General features: G+C 33.2%; 2 protein-coding genes across 4 annotated transcripts in view; one reads left to right on the forward strand and one right to left on the reverse strand.

Moving 5' to 3' along the window:
* The window catches only part of LOC126882007 (tubulin beta chain-like), a 54,850-nt gene extending 53,105 nt beyond the window's left edge, over positions 1 to 1,745 (forward strand). The window contains exon 6 of the mRNA XM_050646778.1: positions 1,554 to 1,745. Coding sequence (XP_050502735.1) covers positions 1,554 to 1,693 — 140 coding nt within the window. The 3' untranslated portion in view covers positions 1,694 to 1,745. The remainder of the gene's footprint in view (positions 1 to 1,553) is intronic.
* Positions 1,746 to 8,146: 6,401 nt separating this feature from the next.
* LOC126882000 (uncharacterized) overlaps positions 8,147 to 19,756 on the reverse strand; it is a 76,388-nt gene continuing 64,778 nt past the window's right edge. For all 3 annotated transcript variants that reach the window (XM_050646765.1, XM_050646767.1, XM_050646766.1), the window contains exons 8-9: positions 18,707 to 19,439; positions 8,147 to 16,193 (exon numbers count right to left, since the gene is read on the reverse strand). In XM_050646765.1, the coding sequence (XP_050502722.1) occupies positions 15,916 to 16,193; positions 18,707 to 19,439 (1,011 nt within the window). In that variant the 3' untranslated portion in view covers positions 8,147 to 15,915. The remainder of the gene's footprint in view (positions 16,194 to 18,706; positions 19,440 to 19,756) is intronic.

Here is a 19,756-nt window from a genome sequence, read left to right on the forward strand (position 1 = left end):
AATTTTGGTGCACTATCTCAATCACGAACGTCGCAAAAAACCCCTTATATTTTTTATATTCACCCCTACCCCCACCCCTTTGTCGGCCACGCAGAGTTCCGCCCCTAGAGATTTTACTTAGTTACGTCATTACCTACTTATTCCCAAATTTTGGTGCACTATCTCGATCATGAGCGGCACAAAAAAAAAATAATAAAAACCGCGACTTTGACCCTCGTCCCCCACTCTGGTTTTTGGCCGTTGGGGAAAGTCATGTACACAACTAATTCAACATAATATCCCCGTATAGTTTTTCCATATTACTTATCACGCACAAAATCCGCTCCCATCTCTTAAGACTATATATTTATAATCAAGAGAAATCATTAGAATACAACAAACCGGCATATATGTTTCGTGGACCTTAAGAAAGCATTTGACACTGTCAAATTATAGGACGTTATCCATTTGTTATACTCAAGAGAGGTACCTCTAGGAATAATTAAAACGATCGAAAACATTTACCAGAAGAACAACACAATAAAAGTAAAAGTAGAAGATGAACTTACTGACCCAATTGAAACTGGCAATGGGATAAGACAGCGGGATTCCTTGAGTCCTTTATTGTTCAACCTAATCATGGATGAATTTATAAAAAAAGTTTAATTAATTTAAAAATTAATAAAAAAGGATACAAAATGGAAGAAAAACAACTTAAATTAATCTGCTATGCAGACGATGCAATACTAATGTCTCAAAGTGAAGATGATTTACAACGTATGCTGCACCAATTTAACATAACCGCCAGAAAATTTAACATGTTGATTTCCCAACATTAAACATGTTTAATAAAAAAGACAAAATGCAAAATAGTTATATTATATAATGCAAATGGTTATAACAGCAAATCCAATAAGATGTAAATTGGAACTGGAGGGTCAGATAATAGAACAAGTGATGGAGTTTCAAATATCTAGGCATCACACTATCTAGCTACGGAAGGCTCGAAACAGAAGTGGAAGATCAAGTGAATAGAGCAAACAGAGCCGCAGGTTGCCTGAATGACACAATATGGAGAAATAAAAATATTGGAAAAGAAATGAAAGACAGAATTTACAAAACAGTAATCAGACCAATAATGGCATACGCGGCAGAAACACGACCCGACACAGAGAGGACAAAAAGATCGCTCGAAACAGCGGAGATGAAAACCCTTCGAAAAATCGAAGGTAAGACTCTATAGGACAGAGCTACAGATATGCGACAGAGATGCAAGGTGGACAACATTAATAACTGGGTAAAAAACAGAAGAATAGAAAGCCGAATGACAACAAATAGAGTGGTAAGGACAGCGAGAGACGCTTCCCCAATAGGAAAACGATCAGTTGGAAGACCACGAAAACGATGGAACGACAACTTACTAGAGGCACATTGATAACACAGAGAGAGTCATGTCTATACAATAAGAAGAGAGAAAAAATTATAAAGACGGTTTGTTAATTCTATATAAATTCTGATTATTGGCTTTTTTACTGCATTTTCGGTCTCATATAAAATATTTTGTAATTTTTTAGGTATGGATGAGATGGAATTTACAGAAGCAGAATCGAATTTGAATGATTTGATATCTGAATATCAACAATACGAAAACGCTGCAGTAGATGACGATGCTGATTTTGAAGATGACGTGGAAGAAGTCGCTGACGAAAATTAATAATTCCTAAAAGTGTTCATTTTTTAATAAATTTTAAATTATTTTAAATAAACCCGTTTTTGATAATTGTCTTATAGATACAGTGATGAGTGCGCTAAAAACTGGCAAAATAACGCAAAAGATGGAAAACATAATACGTTGTGGAATAAAAAGAGATGAAACTAGTAGATTATCAATAGAAACCTATAAATTTACATTACCTATACAGTGTGATTGATTAGTGTGATAAAGCTCAGTAGATCCGCTATAGTAATAGATAGCAATAAAAGTTAATAACAATACTTCTTCTTTTTCATGTGCCTTGTCCGTTGCGGACGTTGGCTATCATCATAGCAATTTTAATTTTGTTTGCGGCGTTTCTGAATAACTCGATCGATGTTAGTCCAAACCATTGGCGAAAATTTTGAAGCCATGAGTTTCTTCTTCTTCCGAGTCCGCGTTTGCTTTCTATTTTACCCTGTATTATCAGTTGGAGTATATGATATTTATCATGTCTCATAATATGACCGAGGTATTCAAGTTTCCGTTTCTTAATAATTAAGATTGTGAGATTTCTTTTTGTTTTCCCATTCGGCGCATTACCTCTATGTTGGTGGTGTGAGTCGTCCAGGATATTTTGAGGATACGTCGATACACCCACATTTCGACTGCCTCCAGCTTTCTCATTAATGTTTCCGTCAGTGTCCATGTCTCTGCGCCATACAGCAATACTGGAAATACATAGCACTTTAGCAGTCGTATTTTTAGTGGGGGAGATAATTTGGAATGGGTGAATATATTTTTCATGTTGTTAAATGTTGCTCTGGCCTTTTCAATTCTAGATCGTATTTCGGTTGTTTGATCCCATTTTGAGTTGACGACTGTTCCAAGGTTAAATTATAATTTAATTATAATAATACGAGTCAACGTGTTCAATTAGTTGGTTTTTTATTTTAAATTGTCTGGCAGGTTTTTGAGTTTTGCTGACCAGCATCCATTTTGTTTTATTTATGATGAGGTTAAGTCCTCTTTCTTCACTCGCTCTTTGTACCTCTTTTAATAACAATTAATAACAAAAATTGTAGCCAACTTTGAGCTTCACATTTGAAAATTAGTTAGAATGTTACAGGGTGTTCGATAACATAGTGGCAGACCAAACTTATGTTTTTTTTAAATGGAACACCCTATATTTTATTTTATATTCAAAATGTTCTTAACTTCCCCATCACAAAAATATAAAGGTGTGTTATGTTATACAGGGTATTTACAAGGTTATAACCAATTTTCTATGAAAATCGTAACACGTTCAGCTCCCTGTATAAATAAAAATAAGCAAAACAGCAATGATTTATTGGTGCCATATTTTTTTGTTGATTGTCAAAATTTTTAAGAATGGTTGATATTGCTAATTTGCTTTATATCGAATACGAGGTGAGTCAAAACGCAAGTACATTTTTTTCTCAGAAATTTTAAATGAAACACCCTGTATTTTATATCACTATCGAAAAGTACCATTACCGTACTTTAATTTTTGCATAATATTCCCTATATCTTTTGTTAGTTTTCGAGATGTTTTCATTTTTCGGAGCAAATTATTAAAAGGTGTCTAATCTAATAATAAAGTTATGCCTGTTAACTGAACCGTTTTTATGAAACGTAGCTTCATCTCCAAATAGTACATTATCGAAGAAATCACTCTGTCAATTGATTTTATCTAAGGCCCATTCACAAAATAATAATCTCTTTTCAGACTCTTCCTGAATTAATTCTTGGTATAATTTGCACCAAAAAAAAATGACACCAATAAACCATTGCTGTTGTGCTTATTTGTATTTATACAGAGAGTTAAACTTGTTACTATTTGCATAGAAAATTGGTTATAACTTTGTAAACACCCTGTATAACATAACACACCTTTATATTTTTGTGATGGATAAGTTAAGAAGATTTCGAATATAAAATACAGTGTGTTCCATTTAAAAAACATCAGTTTGGTCTGCCACTATGCTATTGAACACCCTGTAAACTAATTTTGTAATATGAAGCTCAAAGTTGGCTACAATTTTTGTTATTAAGTTTTATTGCCATCTGTTACTATAGCGGATCTACTGAGCTTTATCACACTAATCAATCACCCTGTATTAATAAATTCCCAACTTTACACATATCGGAGGAGTTTGGCAGTTGCCACTGTCACAGAAGAATTTTATAAAGTTTTATAAAATGTGACATTTTGACTCCGACACATCTAAAGGTGTGACACTATTAATATAATGTAAATTAATAGGTTTCTATTGCTAATTGCCCACGTAAACCTACTAGTTTCACCTCTTTTCATTTCACAACATATTATTTTCGATATTTTTTGCTTCAGTACCGTTTTCTATACTGTAGTTTGGATTTGGTGTGCTGTGTCGCTTTGGTTTAGATTGTTGTGATTTTTGTTTCTATTGATTCTCTGATTTCACGTTTCTTTTGATTTCTATGTTAGTAGCATCGTCGTTTGGTTCAGGTTTATTGTATGTCCTGTATTTGTGACATGTTGTGCAAGAGATAACGTTGTTTCTCTCCTTTCGATGGCATTTTGGTGTTCCTCTCGTCTAACATGGATCCTTCAGTTGGTCTGTCCGATGTTCAACTTTTCACAATCCCCACATGGAATCTCGTATACTCCTTGATTCTTAACGATATTTTGGTTTTTGCTGTTGGTAAAATAGTCGAGATTTTTTTGTCCTTAGTTGAGTTCGGACGACCACAGCGGCTGACTGTCAGCAGAAATGGGCGGAGTGGTTGTATCCAGCGCTGATAGGGAAAGCTTAGTAAATCTCTCAGCGGCTGACTTCCAGTGGTGTCGTCGAAACTCTACCGCTTACTCAGCTGTCCAGCCGCTGTGGTCGTCCGAACGCACCCCTTGTTGTTTCTATTTTGTGTTTTCTCAGCACTCTCCCTATTTTCTCTGTTGTACCCTTCATATATAATATAATGGTTTTGCCAATCGGTTTTTCGTCTTCTGTTGGGTTCTTAATTCTTTTTCGAGCATCCTGAGCTTTTTCGATATTCTTCGTAATTCAGTCTTTCGGATCTTGATGACCGAATGTAGTTGTGCAGGATGGTGATGTGAAGCAGCATGTAGATATCTGTCGGTTTTCGATATACTCTACGGCCTGTGTCCGTATTGTTTCTTTGTTATTAACATATCTAAGAATAGTATTTGATCGTTTTCTTTCAGTTCCACAGTAAACTGAATTTTATGGTGGATATTGTTGATGTGCTCTAACAAAAAATATCTTTAGTTTTTCTTCTCCGTAAATCCAGATGATAAATGTGTCATCCACGTATCTAAGCCAAAGTTTGGGTTTGTGTTCAGCTGTTTCTATTGCCCGTTATTATATTTCTTGCATAAATAAGTTTGCTCTTATTGGTGACAATGGGAACCCATCGGTGCTCCATCAACTTGTTTTATATCTTTGTTTCTTATAAATGTGTATTATTTAAGCAGTGTTTGGTTAGATTTAGAGTATCTTGTTGTATTGGATACATTTTGCTTATGATTTCTAGTGATTCATCTACACTGTGGGCCGAAATAAACGAGTACATTTTTTAGTTGAAAATAACTTTTTTGTTTTTTGGGCTTTTTAAATTTCTTTTTGCAGGGCTAATAGGCTAACATGTCCTTAACATGGCTGCAAATTTGGAAGCAAAAATAACGTACATGGTTGGACTTATTTATGTAAAGGTGCATTTGAGCTCGTTGCAAATGAAAACTGTCTTAACTAAAATTGAACTGCTATGCTCTTTTGGTAGCTTAACTAACCAGAACACTTCAGTAAAAAAGAAATTTTTCATAATTACCCGATTGGCAAAATATCATTTTTTGGAAAATATAACATTTTAACAAATAACACATTTACTTAGACTAAAATATTATAAATTTGGCCACCATTATTGTTTACCACTTCTTAAAGTCGTCTGCGCCATAAATTGATAGCCCCATTTATTACACCCTGTTCAAAATTGTTCCAAACAAACTGCATTCTTTCTTTGAGCTGTTCCATGGTTTCAAATTGTTGTCCGTCATACAAATTTTGTTCGAAAATTCCCCAAATTGAATAGTCAACCGGAGTTAATTCTGGGCTGTTAGGTGGCCACATCTCTGGCTCAATATAGTCCGAGCAATTTTCACTCAAGAATTGATATGTTTCAGAATTAAGTTTTACCCCGGCATCAACAAAAAGCAGATGAGATTTTCCCAACATGGATACTGCAACAGAGACCAATAATACACCTTTTGAGAAATGACTTTTTTCAATTAAAAGATGCGCTAGAGGAATTTCTCTCTTAAATTGTACGTCAGAATACACCCTATTATTTTGGGTATTTTTAGGAGGTTGTAAATAAAACATTTTTTAATCTGAAAACCCTATTTTTTAATGTCTTCACGAGAGCGGAATCTTCTTAGTAGCAAATTACATCTTTCCAGGCGTTTTTCCCTTACATTGGCAGTAAGTCTTTGATAGTAAACTTTTTTTAAATACTTTAAGATGGCAATCTTCTTTAAGAGGAAACAGTAGCGATCAACAGGTAGCAAAAACGCGTTCCAAGATTGCATCTGTAATTTTGAATATTTTTTCGAGATATTTGGCACACGTATTCGTAATATAATAAAGAATGGCGGTACAGAGCCCAATTTGAAAAATATATTAATATGTGGAAATTACTCTGTAATTAAACCCAATATTAAAAAAACGAGCCTGTACCGCCATTAAGAAGAACAAAAAAATACACTTTCTTCAAATAAACTTTTTTATCCGATGCCTAGATTTTGTGTCATTTTGGAACTACTAAAATTTTTTATTTCATTCGTAGTTCCAAAATGACACAAAATCTAGGTATCGGATAAAAAAGTTAATTTGAAGAAAGTGTATTTTTTTTTGTTCTTCTTAACGGCGTACAGGCTCGTTTTTTTAATATTGTATTTAATTACAGAGTAATTTCCACATATTAATATATTTTTCAAATTGGGCTCTGTACCGCCATTTTTTATTATATTAAGAATACGTGTGCCAAATATCTCGAAAAAATATTCAAAATTACAGCCGCAATCTTGGAACGCGTTTTCGCTACCTGTTGATCGCTACTGTTTCACCTTAATGATTCTTCGAACTGATGAGCGGGAAATCCTAGCTTCTTTTGCCATTTTCCTTGTTCCAAAAGATTGGTCAGGTTGCAAATTTCCTAAAACAACCCTGACTCTACCAATATTTTCTTCAGTTCTTAAGCTTCGTTTCCTCCTCTTCCACTTTTATGTTCAATAGACCCATGGGTTTCCCTTAGATGTCTTAAGAACTTTCCTATCGTTCCAATATGCCAATTTTTCTCAGGCAATGCATTTACAATTTTTCTTGCACCATAATTATAATTTTTCACGGCAATATTTAATTAATATTCTGTCCTCTTTGCCTGAAAGTGGCATTATGAACTGGCCAATTTACTTATTTAACTATAAATGTCAAACAAATTCCATGGAAACCTAAGCAGTCATAGCATACTAAGTAAAATTGACCTACTTATTTGAGCGTTTGAGAAATTCTTAAGACATTTAACAAAAATGACTGCTAATATGTGGTAAAAACGATGGAAAAGATGTAATTTAGTGTTAAGAGGGTTTCCTTCTGGACATATTAGAAAAGTACTCGAATAAGATTTCCCAATTTAAGTATAAATGATATTTTACAAATTTGGGATTTTTCTAAATTTTATTGCGAAGGCGTGTTCTGAACATTTTTTAAAGATATTTTGCGAATCCGGTAATTTTGAAAAATTTCCTTTTTACTGAAGTGTTCTGGATAGTTAACCTACCAAAAGAGCACATCAGTTCAATTTTCTCTAAGACAGTTTTCATTTGCAACGGGCTCAAATGCACCGTTACATAATTTTTTTTATAAGTCCAACCCTGTACGATATTTTTGCTCCAAATTTAAAGTAATGTTAAGGACATGTTAGGCTATAAGCCCTGCAAAAAGAAATTAAATCGCCCAAAAAACAAAAAAATTATTTTCAACTAAAAAATGTACTCCTTTATTTCGGCCCACAGTGTATAGTAACATTCGTAAAAGTGAGACCACATCGAAACTGACTAGCAAATGTCCCGGCCCAAGAGTCACATCTTTTGTACGTTCGATGAAGTGGCTTACGTTCTTGAGCCACTTCTTGAGCGTTCTGTTCAACCAGAAATTTTGCCAGTAGCTATAGAGGAGATCCGATGGAGCTAACAATTGACCACATTGACCACAATACTAATCCTGCCCTATGTACCTTTGGTAGGCCGTAAAATTTTGGGCATCTTGATGACTTCTCTGTAGGCATGAGATGAAATGGTTGTTATTTTTTAATATCTGAGGCTTTGATGTTGGCTTTTGTTATTTTCTCTAGATATGTTGTCCAAGATAAATCTCACTAAGAAAAACAACCTGCTACAATTACGAAAGAAATTTTATTAAATAATGTATGTGTATTTGACCAAAAAAAATTATTAAAATATTAACAAATCATGCTACATAAAAAAGAAAACTTTATAACTACTTATTTTCAAATACAGTCTACATTATTTCTCGTATGTATATACAAAATAATTTACATTTCATATACAAATGTCAATTTGTGTTGGTTAAATTGAATTCAGTGAACATTTTTAACAAAAGATGAAATATAACAATGAGATCTTTGAGAGCACTATCTTTTGAAATTACTAAATAATTTAGAATAAAAAAAAACAGTACATTGTTAGAACTTAGAACCAACGTTAATGGCAAAATGAAATCCTAATGATGGGCAGAAACTTTTCAGGAAATCTTGAGGAGATGTACAATTCAATAACGAGACCAGTAATCTCTTATAGGGTAGCGGCCTGGAGTAGAAGAGTCAGTCTACACAACCATTTTGTGAAAGTCTAGCTTGTGTATGCCAAACATGTGCAAGTAGAACATTTTCAATGGGTACAATGGAAGTAATCATTGATAACAGCAAAGGGACTTTTTATAAACTAAATAAGAATTAAAGTAGTACACAGACGGCTGTAAACAGCAGAAGAAATTGAAATACGTGGAGCAGCACGTATTGTGATAAAACCCATAGTATGACTATTGACTGCTAAATTAGCTTAAACAATATACAGGGTGTTTCTAAATAAGTATGACAAACTTTAAGAATTACTGTTTGCTCTATAAACATATGACCGCAAATGCTTCGTTTCCGAGATACGGGGTGTTAATTTTTTTTCAAACTGATAATTTATTTATTACTCCAACACCGGTTGAGCTATGAAAATGAAATTTGGTGGGTTTTAAAAGGTAGTTATTGCGCATTTTTTGACATACAAAAGAATTTTGTATTCATAATGGCACCTATGTACGCCGTTTCTCCCGCTTGGTGGCGCTAGTGTAGTTGGAGGTCAACGTTTTGACTATTCGTGAAGATTGTATATGGTATTTTTGATTACGATTTAACAAATAATACATTATGGCCGAAATATATGGATCTTGGAGACTGTTTGTGCGTTGAAAAACGAATTGAGAAGGAATGCGAGAATTACTGGAAAAAGGAAGCCCTTATCGAATGATAAACTATATTAATCATCGTCTCAATGTTTTATTTCTATAGCAATGACGTATTTATTTAGTATTGACTCGCTCCCCACACGAGTCTGAAAACTGTGAATAATTGAATAATATGATATGTGCGATCTGCCTTACTTTTTTATCAATTTAAAATTGACAATTAAGTGCGCTCAGCATTAATTTTTGTGTTTATCTCATTTAAAAATGTGATATTTTCAAAATATGGCCGCCATGACAGTTGCGCATTTGGTGTAAATTTGGTTTGTTTAAGTATGGGTTGAGCGCAGTCGATTGTGCAATGTTGTCTTATTTAAAAAAAATTATAATTCCTTATGGAAATATAGAATGTGTTAATTTAATTAAGTACAATTATTTGGGTGTTTGTCTACGTGAAAAGCGACCTTAAATTTAAGATGAAATTAGAAAAATTTAGGGTTAGGTTTGATCAGGTTATGTTTTAGTCATTAAACAATATTTGAATGGTTACTAGGTCACTTTAATTTTCAGTTATTAATTTGTTTATATTATTTTCGATTAGGTTAGGTTTGATCAGGATATGGTTTAGTCATTTTAAAGCATATTTTAAAGATAATATGTCACTAAAATTCAGTTATTAATTTTTTTATATTATTTTCGATGACGCTATTTTAGGTTTGGTCAGGTTGTTTTAGTCCCTAAAAAATATTGAGAACTTGAGAATTATTTAAAATTAGTATTTCACATTTTTCTATATTATTATTATTGCTTCAAATATAAATTTTTTTATATGTTCACTCCATAAAAAGCGATTGTAGATGTGGCAACAGTGTGAATGTACATAAAATTGCATATCTTAATCCGTGCGTTTATAATAAATTTTGATCTGAATTTTATAGTGAAGTATTCTATTTTTTACAGTCGAATCTAGGGGCAATACGTAATCTGTTTCAACAAAATGTTTATTGCAGATACGTGCGTTTATAGTCAGCACATATTTATCCCTTCTTATTGCTACAATCCATTTTTTTCTTTTCAGAATATCTTTGAGAAACCTGTGTCCTGATGTTCTCGATAAGCACAAATGCATAACACAACATTGAGGGATTTTATTTTCTCGAGTTTAATTCACACAGCGAAACAAATATGCAATATTTACTTGGAAATAGATTGATTTGAATTGTTGACGTAAGTTGACGTGACCTCCAACTACACGAGCGCCACCTACGTTGAGCTTTCCAGATTAGCTGCCATTGGCGCGCATACGGGTAATTGTCTAAATTTTTATAAACTTAAAAATTATTTTTAAATTCCACGGTTAATTTATGATAAAAGCCTCTCTTGTCTTATTTTCATATGATGCACAATTTTTGTGCAAGAAAATAGACATCTTACAGCGTATTATTCATTTCATTAATACATTATCAAGATCTTTCTAATACAATGATACTAAACTAGACCAATAACAGAAAATAACACTAATAAGATTTAAACTAGACGCAAAGCTACAACAAATGTCTAAAATGACCTCCTTCAGAGGTGACAAAAGAATTTGAGACAGAAGAAATGAAAAAAATAGTACTCCACTGAGATATGTCAAATTAAAAATCACTTTGTGATTTGTGGCAAAAATATATCTTTCCTTTTTTCGTAAGTATAAGTATTCGAGGTATGTAGTTTCTATATGCATAGAAACTTATTTCAAATGAAAAAAGACTAAAGATGAGGATTTTCAATCTGATGGGATGTAAAATAATATTTTAAATGATGTTTTATGTACTATTAGATTAAAAACTTAATCTTTTTTTAGCAGATGTCGCTAAGGCACCCTGCCATTTCATTAGTTGCAATCCGTGACTGCAAGCGTCGATGTATCCTCGTTCAGTCAGATAGAAGAGCATAATACGTAACTACTAACGAGGGACAAAAAGCCCCGAAATCGGTATAGACACTAGATACTCTCTGATTGAATTAGAATATAATGCGCCTGCATTTTCGGATTGCAACGAAATTGAAAATGTTTATACATGTTTAATGTTTTATTTCAAATATGTACTTTGTAAACGTTAAGATTTTTTTTTACATAAAAACGGCGCCTCATGTGAAAAACAGCCAAGAAAGATTTTTTGTCATATATTGAACGACGAATTCAAAAATGATTTTTAATTTAAAATATCTCAGTGACGTACTATTTTTTCATTAAGAAAATTCAGACAATTACCCGTATGCGCACAAATGATGAATACAAAATTCTTATTTGTATGTCAAAAAATGCGCAATAACTACCTCTTAAAATCCACCAAATTTCATTATCATAGCTCAACCGGTGTCAGAGTAAGAAATAAATTGGCAGTTTGAAAAAAAAATTCAACACCTCGTATTTCCGAAACTAAGCATTTGCGGATATATGTTTATAGAGCAAATTGTCATTATTTTTTCATGTAGAATTACCCCTTAAAGTTTGTTATACTTATTTAAAAACACCCTGTATATTATTATTGATAAATCATGGAAGAGCATTCGGATTATTTGATTTGTAAAACATTACAGAAGAGCTTATTGGTCAATCAAAAACATAGAGTAAAATTTAAAAATACATTATTTTACTGGTAAATGAATTTTATTAGTGAATGAAAAAGAATAATCGAATGATGTTATGAGGATGTTTTTGCATGAATAAAGAAATATCATGTCTTACGAGACTCAATCGCACCCACAACTGACTAACTCTCTGACTATAGTAATGCTGTACGTACCAATTTTAGCATCGGCCAATTTCGCAGGGCGTAGCGGAACGCTGTTGCCTATACAGGGTGTTTTATTAATAATTGTCCATATAGTACCTGGAGAAACCTTAGCACAAAATACGAAGATTTAACCTAACTCTTAAATAAAATGTGGTTCCTTACTGAGTTTTATCTAAAAATTTAAAAACTATTTTTGCTCGGCATTTTAAAACTTTTCGACGTATCCCTTTCATACTTGGCAGGAAGTATAGGTAATGTACAAACTACTAAATCATGTTTCTGGCTATTGCCAGAGGCGTACGACGGGGGAAAGTGAATGGTTGACCCTTTCAAAATTCTACGCCACTGATGAAACTGCTGTTCTAGCACAATTTTCAGATTCTGCAATACTTTCTATGCAAATAATATACTCTTCATTCGTAACGATAAAGTCATTAGTTTTCGAGATCTTTGAAGTTAAAAATGAAACGACACAGTTATTTTGATTAATGTATTGTGTCCCTTCATTTTTAAATTCAAATATCTCGAAAACTAATCATTTTATCGTTCCGAATGAAGAGTATATTATTTACATAAAAAGTACTGGAAAATAAAAAAATTACACTAAAATAGCAATTTCGTCAGTGGCGTCGAATTTGGGAAGGGTCAACCAACCACTATCCCCTGTCGTACGCCTCTGGTAGTAGCTAGAAACGTTTATTTATCTTAATTTAGTAGGGTGTACAGTACCTAAAGTTTCTGCCAAGTATGATTAGGATATGCCAAATAGTTTTAAAGTACTGGGTACAAATAATTTTTAAGTTTTAATCATATGAATCATATCATAAATTAAGAGGAAACAGTAGCGATCAACAGGTAGCAAAAACGCGTTCCAAGATTGCGGCTGTAACTTTGAATATTTTTTCGAGATATTTGGCACACGTATTCGTAATGTAATAAAGAATGGCGGCACAGAGCCCAATTTGAAAAATATATTAATATGTGGAAATTACTCTGTAATTAAATACAATATTAAAAAAACGAGCCTGTACCGCCATTAAGAAGAACAAAAAAATACACTTTCTTCAAATAAACTTTTTTATACGATGCCTAGATTTTGTGTCATTTTGGAACTACTAAAATTTTTTATTTCATTAGTAGTTCCAAAATGACACAAAATCTAGGCATCGGATAAAAAAGTTTATTTGAAGAAAATGTATTTTTTTGTTCTTCTTGATGGCGGTACAGGCTCGTTTTTTTAATATTGTATTTAATTACAGAGTAATTTCCACATATTAATATATTTTTCAAATAAGGCTCTGTACCGCCATTCTTTATTATATTAGGAATACGTGTGCCAAATATCCCGAAAAAATATTCAAAATTACAGCCGCAATCTTGGAACGCGTTTTCGCTACCTGTTGATCGCTACTGTTTTTAATCAAAATAACTGTGCCGTTTCATATTTAACTTCAAATATCTCAAAAACTAATGACTTTATCGTTAATCATTACCAATGAAGAGTATATTATTTACGTATAAAGTATTGGAGAATCTAAAAACGGCAATAAAATAGTAATTCCTCCAGTAGCGTAGAATTTGAGAAGGTTCAACCATTCACTATCCCCTCTCGTACGCCTCTGGTAGTAGCTAGAAACGTTTGTTTGTCATAATTTAGTAGGGTGTATAGTAGTCGCACTTTCTGCCAAGTATGAAAAGGTCACGTCGAATAGTTTTAAAATGCTGAGCAAAAATAGTTTTTAAATTTTTAAATAAAACACCCTGTAACTCAGTAAGTAACCACATTTTATTTAAGTGTTTTAGGTTAAATCTTCGTATTTTGTGCTAAGGTTTCTCCAGTTACTATATGGACAATTATTAATGAAACAACCTGTATAAAATATGCTCTTTTTGAATTTCTCCTTTAAAGCTATAAGAGCAATAGCCTAAGGGCCGGTTGTTCGAACGCTAATCAACAATGATCACTATCAAATATTTAATTACTGTCACCAAAACTGTCAATGTCAACTTTTATTGGGTTGCTGAAAACATAATTGATTAAAATTATGAGATTAGTTAATCAATTAACATAACAATTATTAACATAATTGATTAAGTAATTTCATATTATGTTTTCAGCAACCCAAACAAAGTTGACATTGACAGTTGGTGACAGTAATTAAATATTTGATAATGATAATTGTTGATTAGCGTTCGAACAACCGGCCCTAAATCTGTCAGACAGAAATGACGGTAATAGCAATATGCACCAAAACAAGAAAGCAATTATGGCAACTTTCCAGGCTTTAGAAAATCAGGACAATTTCATAATGACGTTTAGGAGAAAGAGCCTGGTTTGATTATTCTCTAAATCGACACAAAAACTTCACAAAAACTCACATCACATGTGAACGGGGTCATAATACACACTATGGGCAGGTTGTTCAAACGCTAATCAAAAATGGAATTAACTGATGATTATCAAATATTTAATTACTATCACCAACTGTCAATGTCAACTTTGATTGGGTTGCTGAAAACATAATTGATTACAATTATGAGATTAATTGATTAGTTAATCAATTACATATGTTAATAATTGTTATTTTAATTAATAATTAATTAATCAATCAATTATGTTAATTATCATAATTGATTACAATCAACTGATTGGCGTACGAACGACGGATTTTGTTATTTGATGGTTGTTAAGGGGACTTGATTATAATCAACTTCTTGATTATAATTAAGTCCCCTTAGCAACCATCAAAATAACAACACCCCTCATTCGTACGTCAATCAGTTGATTGTAACCAATTATGTTAATTATCATTATGATAATTGACATAATTGATTAATTAATTATTAATTAACATAACAATTATTAACATAATTAATTAATAAATCTCGTAATTGTAATCAATTATGTTTTCAGCAACCCAAACAAAGTTGACATTGACAGTTGGTGACAGTAATTAAATATTTGATAATGATCAGTTGATTCCATTTTTGATTAGCGTTCGAACAACCGGTCCTATGAATATTGACGGTAAGAAAACTGCATATTATTAATCAATTTTCCGCCCTACACATCGCATACAATGCAGCTTTTAGACAAAACATTACATTTTCTGAACAATCAATATAGTTGCGGTTGCGTCAAAGTAACACGTCTCAAGGCAACATGGAACTGTATAAATTACCTGGATAAATTGCTATAAATGGGTTCAGGTTAAAGAATTGTATCTATGCAACCAAAAACTTCTTCTGTAAACTTTGCACCTTCTTACAAAGAAATATTGATGTTTCTCCTGTAGACTTGTTTCTCTTGTAGAAAAAATTATACAAAGAAAATTCAAAATCTTGAATGTGCCCCCATTGAGAAATCCAGCACTGGAGCTACAACTATGCAAGACGCTTTTTACCAAAATAATCTCATTTCACTTTTAACATCGTCAACAAGATACAAGAACCACTGTACAAGATTATAACCATTTGCTGACCATTTGGATTTCGGTAGGCCGTCTAGTTTATGCGAGTAAAAAGAAATATGAAGTCCCTCAGTCCAAAGAATGTCACTTTAAAGAATATCTGACTTGTTCTTGGATCTAAAAGGGAAATTTCAAATAAATGACTTACACCATAAAAGACAAAATTATTAACATCATCCTCTTACTAAAAAATATGACCAATAGCCTCCTAAAAACTTCAAACTTAAAAGATTGTGAGAAGATATTATTCATATTTGCTAATCCCGAATTAAAGTAAAAAGTTGGAGATTATTTAATTTATACTGAAATATCAGAATTTTTTAATGTTTACAAAACTTAATGGCATTTATAATATATAATTAAACATTCGCGGCAAACTATTTCAGTTCTGAAACCAAAGTCTCTTATTCGTATGCTACAAAAGTGGTTTTAGTCTAGCTCATTTCTTGATGTTCTATTTCTTCTCTGGGCTTCAAAACATATTTTCCATTCTCGTCTAAAACGGCTTCCATTAAGATAGATGGTCTTTCGTCACCATCTTGTTCGACAATTTCCTCTTCTACTTCAGTGATATCTTGATCATCCTCTTGGCTCAAATCTTCACTGGCTATTATCGAAAAGTTAGATGCATTTATTAGTTCTTCAGTGGGTTCTCCATCATATTTGTAGAAGCCCCAGATCCACATTTGATTCTCCATACATTTAATATAACCTAAAAATAAAACAAGATTATTGTATCTAAGAGCACACAGTAGCGATCAACAGGTAGCAACAAACGCGGTGCAAGATTGCGAAAGTTCTGCGAACTTTCAAAAGTGAGGCAACAGTGCGTCGGTAATTCGACACGTGACAGTGACGTTTATACTATTTTTTTTATTGGCATGGACTTTATGTCATTCAGCTAGTCACAACATGAGGTACTTAGTGTCATGTGTAGTGTGTGTGTTGGGTAAGTGTCTTGTTACTTTGCAAAGTCGACGTCATTGTCTTTGCAAAAAGACGCTAATTGTATCCGAACGTCTGCGGTCCCTCCGGTGAGTACCGATCCCACAAGGACAGAAACTATATTCATTTATTAAAAATTTCTGACCCTGGTGAGATTCGAACCCACAACCTTTCTGATTTTTTCGATCCAAAGGCAGGCGCTCTTACCGACGTTTACCTATACTATCAAAAACAATAATTATTTTTATACACATAGAAGCGAAATGTTGCCAAGTCAGTGACGTTCGATTTCGTGTTATAAAAAAATCGATTTTTAGTAGTTCCAATGTGACACAAAGTCTAGGCACGGGATAAAAAAGTTTATTTGAAGAAAGTGTATTTTTTTGTCTTTCTTAATGGCAGTACAGGCTCCTTTTTTCAATATTTTATTTAGTTATAGAGTAATTTCCACATACTAACATATTTCTGAAATTGGGCTCTGTACCGCCATTCTTTATTATATTACGAATATGTATCCCAAATATCTTGACAAAATATTCAAAATTAGAGCCGCAATCTTGGAACGCGTTTGTTGCTACCTGTTGATCGCTACTGTTTGCTCTTAACGTGCCCTGTCAAGTCCCTTGACGTTGACTATTAATATGGCGAAACTGTCTCTGTCTCGAGACATTCTAAATATTCTAATCGTCGGTTCATATTTCATTAAAACAGAGGCCGGCCAGAATGTTACTGTGAATGGAACCATTATAGCGCCATAATAACGGACTATTTGGTACCTGAAATTGAAGCTCGTGGTCTCGACGACATATGGTTTCAACAAGATGGCGCCACTTGCCATACCGCCCGTGAAATCATGGCTTTACTGCGAGAACAATTCAGTGAACAATTTATTTCGTGCTTCGGACCAGTGAATTGGCCGCCTAGATCCTGTGACATCGTACCTCTAGACTTTTTCCTTTGGGACTACCAAAGTCCAAAGTCTACATGAATAAACCGGCTACGATTGAGGCGTTGGAGGCCAATATTACTCGCGTATCATTGGTCAAATACCAATCGAAATGCTCAAACGCGTCATCGAGAATTGGAACTTCAGAATGGACCATCTTAACCGCAAAAATGTAATTTTACTATGTTTTTGCACTAATTTTGCAATATCTCATGTTCTTATTATTGTTTCAAGGTTTATCATACATGATCTTACAGGTTTTTAAGCAACAAAAACTTTTATAAATAAAAAATATTAAAAAATAAAATAAAAATGCATAGCATTTTTATTCAGTTGCAATGCGAAGGCAAAATAATCTTATTTTTCACTTAAAACAGGGAGCGCAGTCCAGCACTCTGAATCGACGATTTTCGACTCTTATTGGAGTCATCATCGGAGAGGCGTAGGCCTGCTGCTCTCTGCTCGAAGTGACCAAACCTTGAAAGTTTATCCCCACATTGCAACTGACGTGTATGGATTAGGTGACTAGCGTCATCTGGCAATTGAAAGGTAAAGTTTTCAATCCTAATAGCAACATTAATAATATTGAAAAATATTAAAAATATTACTTTTTAAATTGAAAACTTATCGGTTCATTTCCTTGGTAACACCTCCAAGGCTCCTAAAATTTGCAAACCAGATGCATGCTGCAGTGAAGACAAAGTGAGGGAATTCTAAAATGTTGCAATTCACAACCCCCGTCTGCAGCTTGGTAAAGTTCCAACGGAAAATGGACCTAGTTACTCTATAGGAGTAATACTAATATAAAAATAAAATAAAAATGTATACCATTTTTATTCAGTTGCAATGCGAAAGCAAAACAATCTTATTTTCAATCTTACAATCTTATAATGTTGCTATTAGGATTGACAATTCTAATTTACCTTTCAATTGCCAGATGACGCTAGTCACATAATCCATACACGTCAGTTGCAATGTGGGGATAAACTTTCATGATTTGGTCACTTCGAGCAGAGAGCAGCAGGCCTACGCCTCTCCGATGATGGTCTATGAGTAACTAGGTCCATTTTCCGTTGGAACTTTACCAAACTGCAGACGGGGGTTGTGAATTGCAACTGTTTAGAATTCCCTCCCTTTGTCTTCACTGCAGCATCCATCTGGCTTGCAAATTTTAGAAGCCTTGGATGTGTTACCAGGGGACCAATAAGTTTTAAATTTAAAAATCTTTTAGTAATATTTTTAATATTTTTCAATATTATTAATGTTGCTATTAGGATTGAAAACTTTACCTTTTAAAAAATATTAATTTATTATTATTCATTATAAATACATACCTAAAACCCTAGAAAAGAAATTATGGACATTGATCTTCGGATGATTTTCGATAAACATCCACGCCTTAAGAACATTCTTTTTTTGCGCGCTGCTTAAATCCCTAGCAAAAGACTTCTTATTCGGCGTAGAGTAAGTGATATGTAGAAAATTTTCCAGCTCGATAAGTTTCTCAATAAGCGTAATAATATCTGCACATCTCCTCGTTTTTCCTTTGGTCAGCATCATGTAATCGCGAAGTTTCTTGAAAGGAGCAATGACATTTTCGTTGATACGATTCTCCAGTCTGTGGACGCAGAAAAGATCAGGAGTCACTTTGTCTATCCATTCTGCTTGTATGTGATTAAATAAATCGAGAGTTAACGACTCGATCTTTAAATCTATGGCTTGAGTTTGGATGTTGTTAAAGGCATCAACGATGGTGTTCACGGGAAGCAACGGCAGCATCAATAGTAAATGATAAATGTTCCTGAAAAAGTTGTTGGTTTCAAGATCTTTGGCTAAGTTGAGGGAGCAGATCTTTTTGTAGATGTTTTGAGTGAAGTAGAATACCGATCCTCCTATACTGGAATCTACGTAAATTTCACCCAAGGCGTAATAAAGATTTGCTTCGTATTCAGTTACTATTTCATCCGGTCTCAATTTTGGAGCTAGCTGATCATGAAGATATTCAAATATTTTTTTGTAGATATCTTGGGTTTTGTAATTAACTATGGCATACATGATGGGATAGTACTAAAAATTAAATAGTTATTATTAGTAACGAACTAAACATGAAATAATTTGGTTGAAAATTAATACAAACTACACTCACCGGCACGAAAGACGGGCACCCCAAAAATGGGTCATTTTTGATGTCTCGTATCTCCTAAACCTGTTGTCCGATTTAAGTAATTTTTTTAATATGTTATAGCCATATTCTTTAACAATATCGCTGTAATAATATTGTTGCTAAACAGGTAAATTTTCATTGTATACCGGGTGTACCAATCAAACTGTTTTTTTTCTCAATTTTCACAACACCCTGTGGAATATTCTAGCCTTTATAAAAT

The sequence above is a fragment of the Diabrotica virgifera genome, chromosome 3 (assembly GCF_917563875.1).
Source record: "Diabrotica virgifera virgifera chromosome 3, PGI_DIABVI_V3a".
NCBI lineage: Eukaryota > Metazoa > Arthropoda > Insecta > Coleoptera > Chrysomelidae > Diabrotica > Diabrotica virgifera.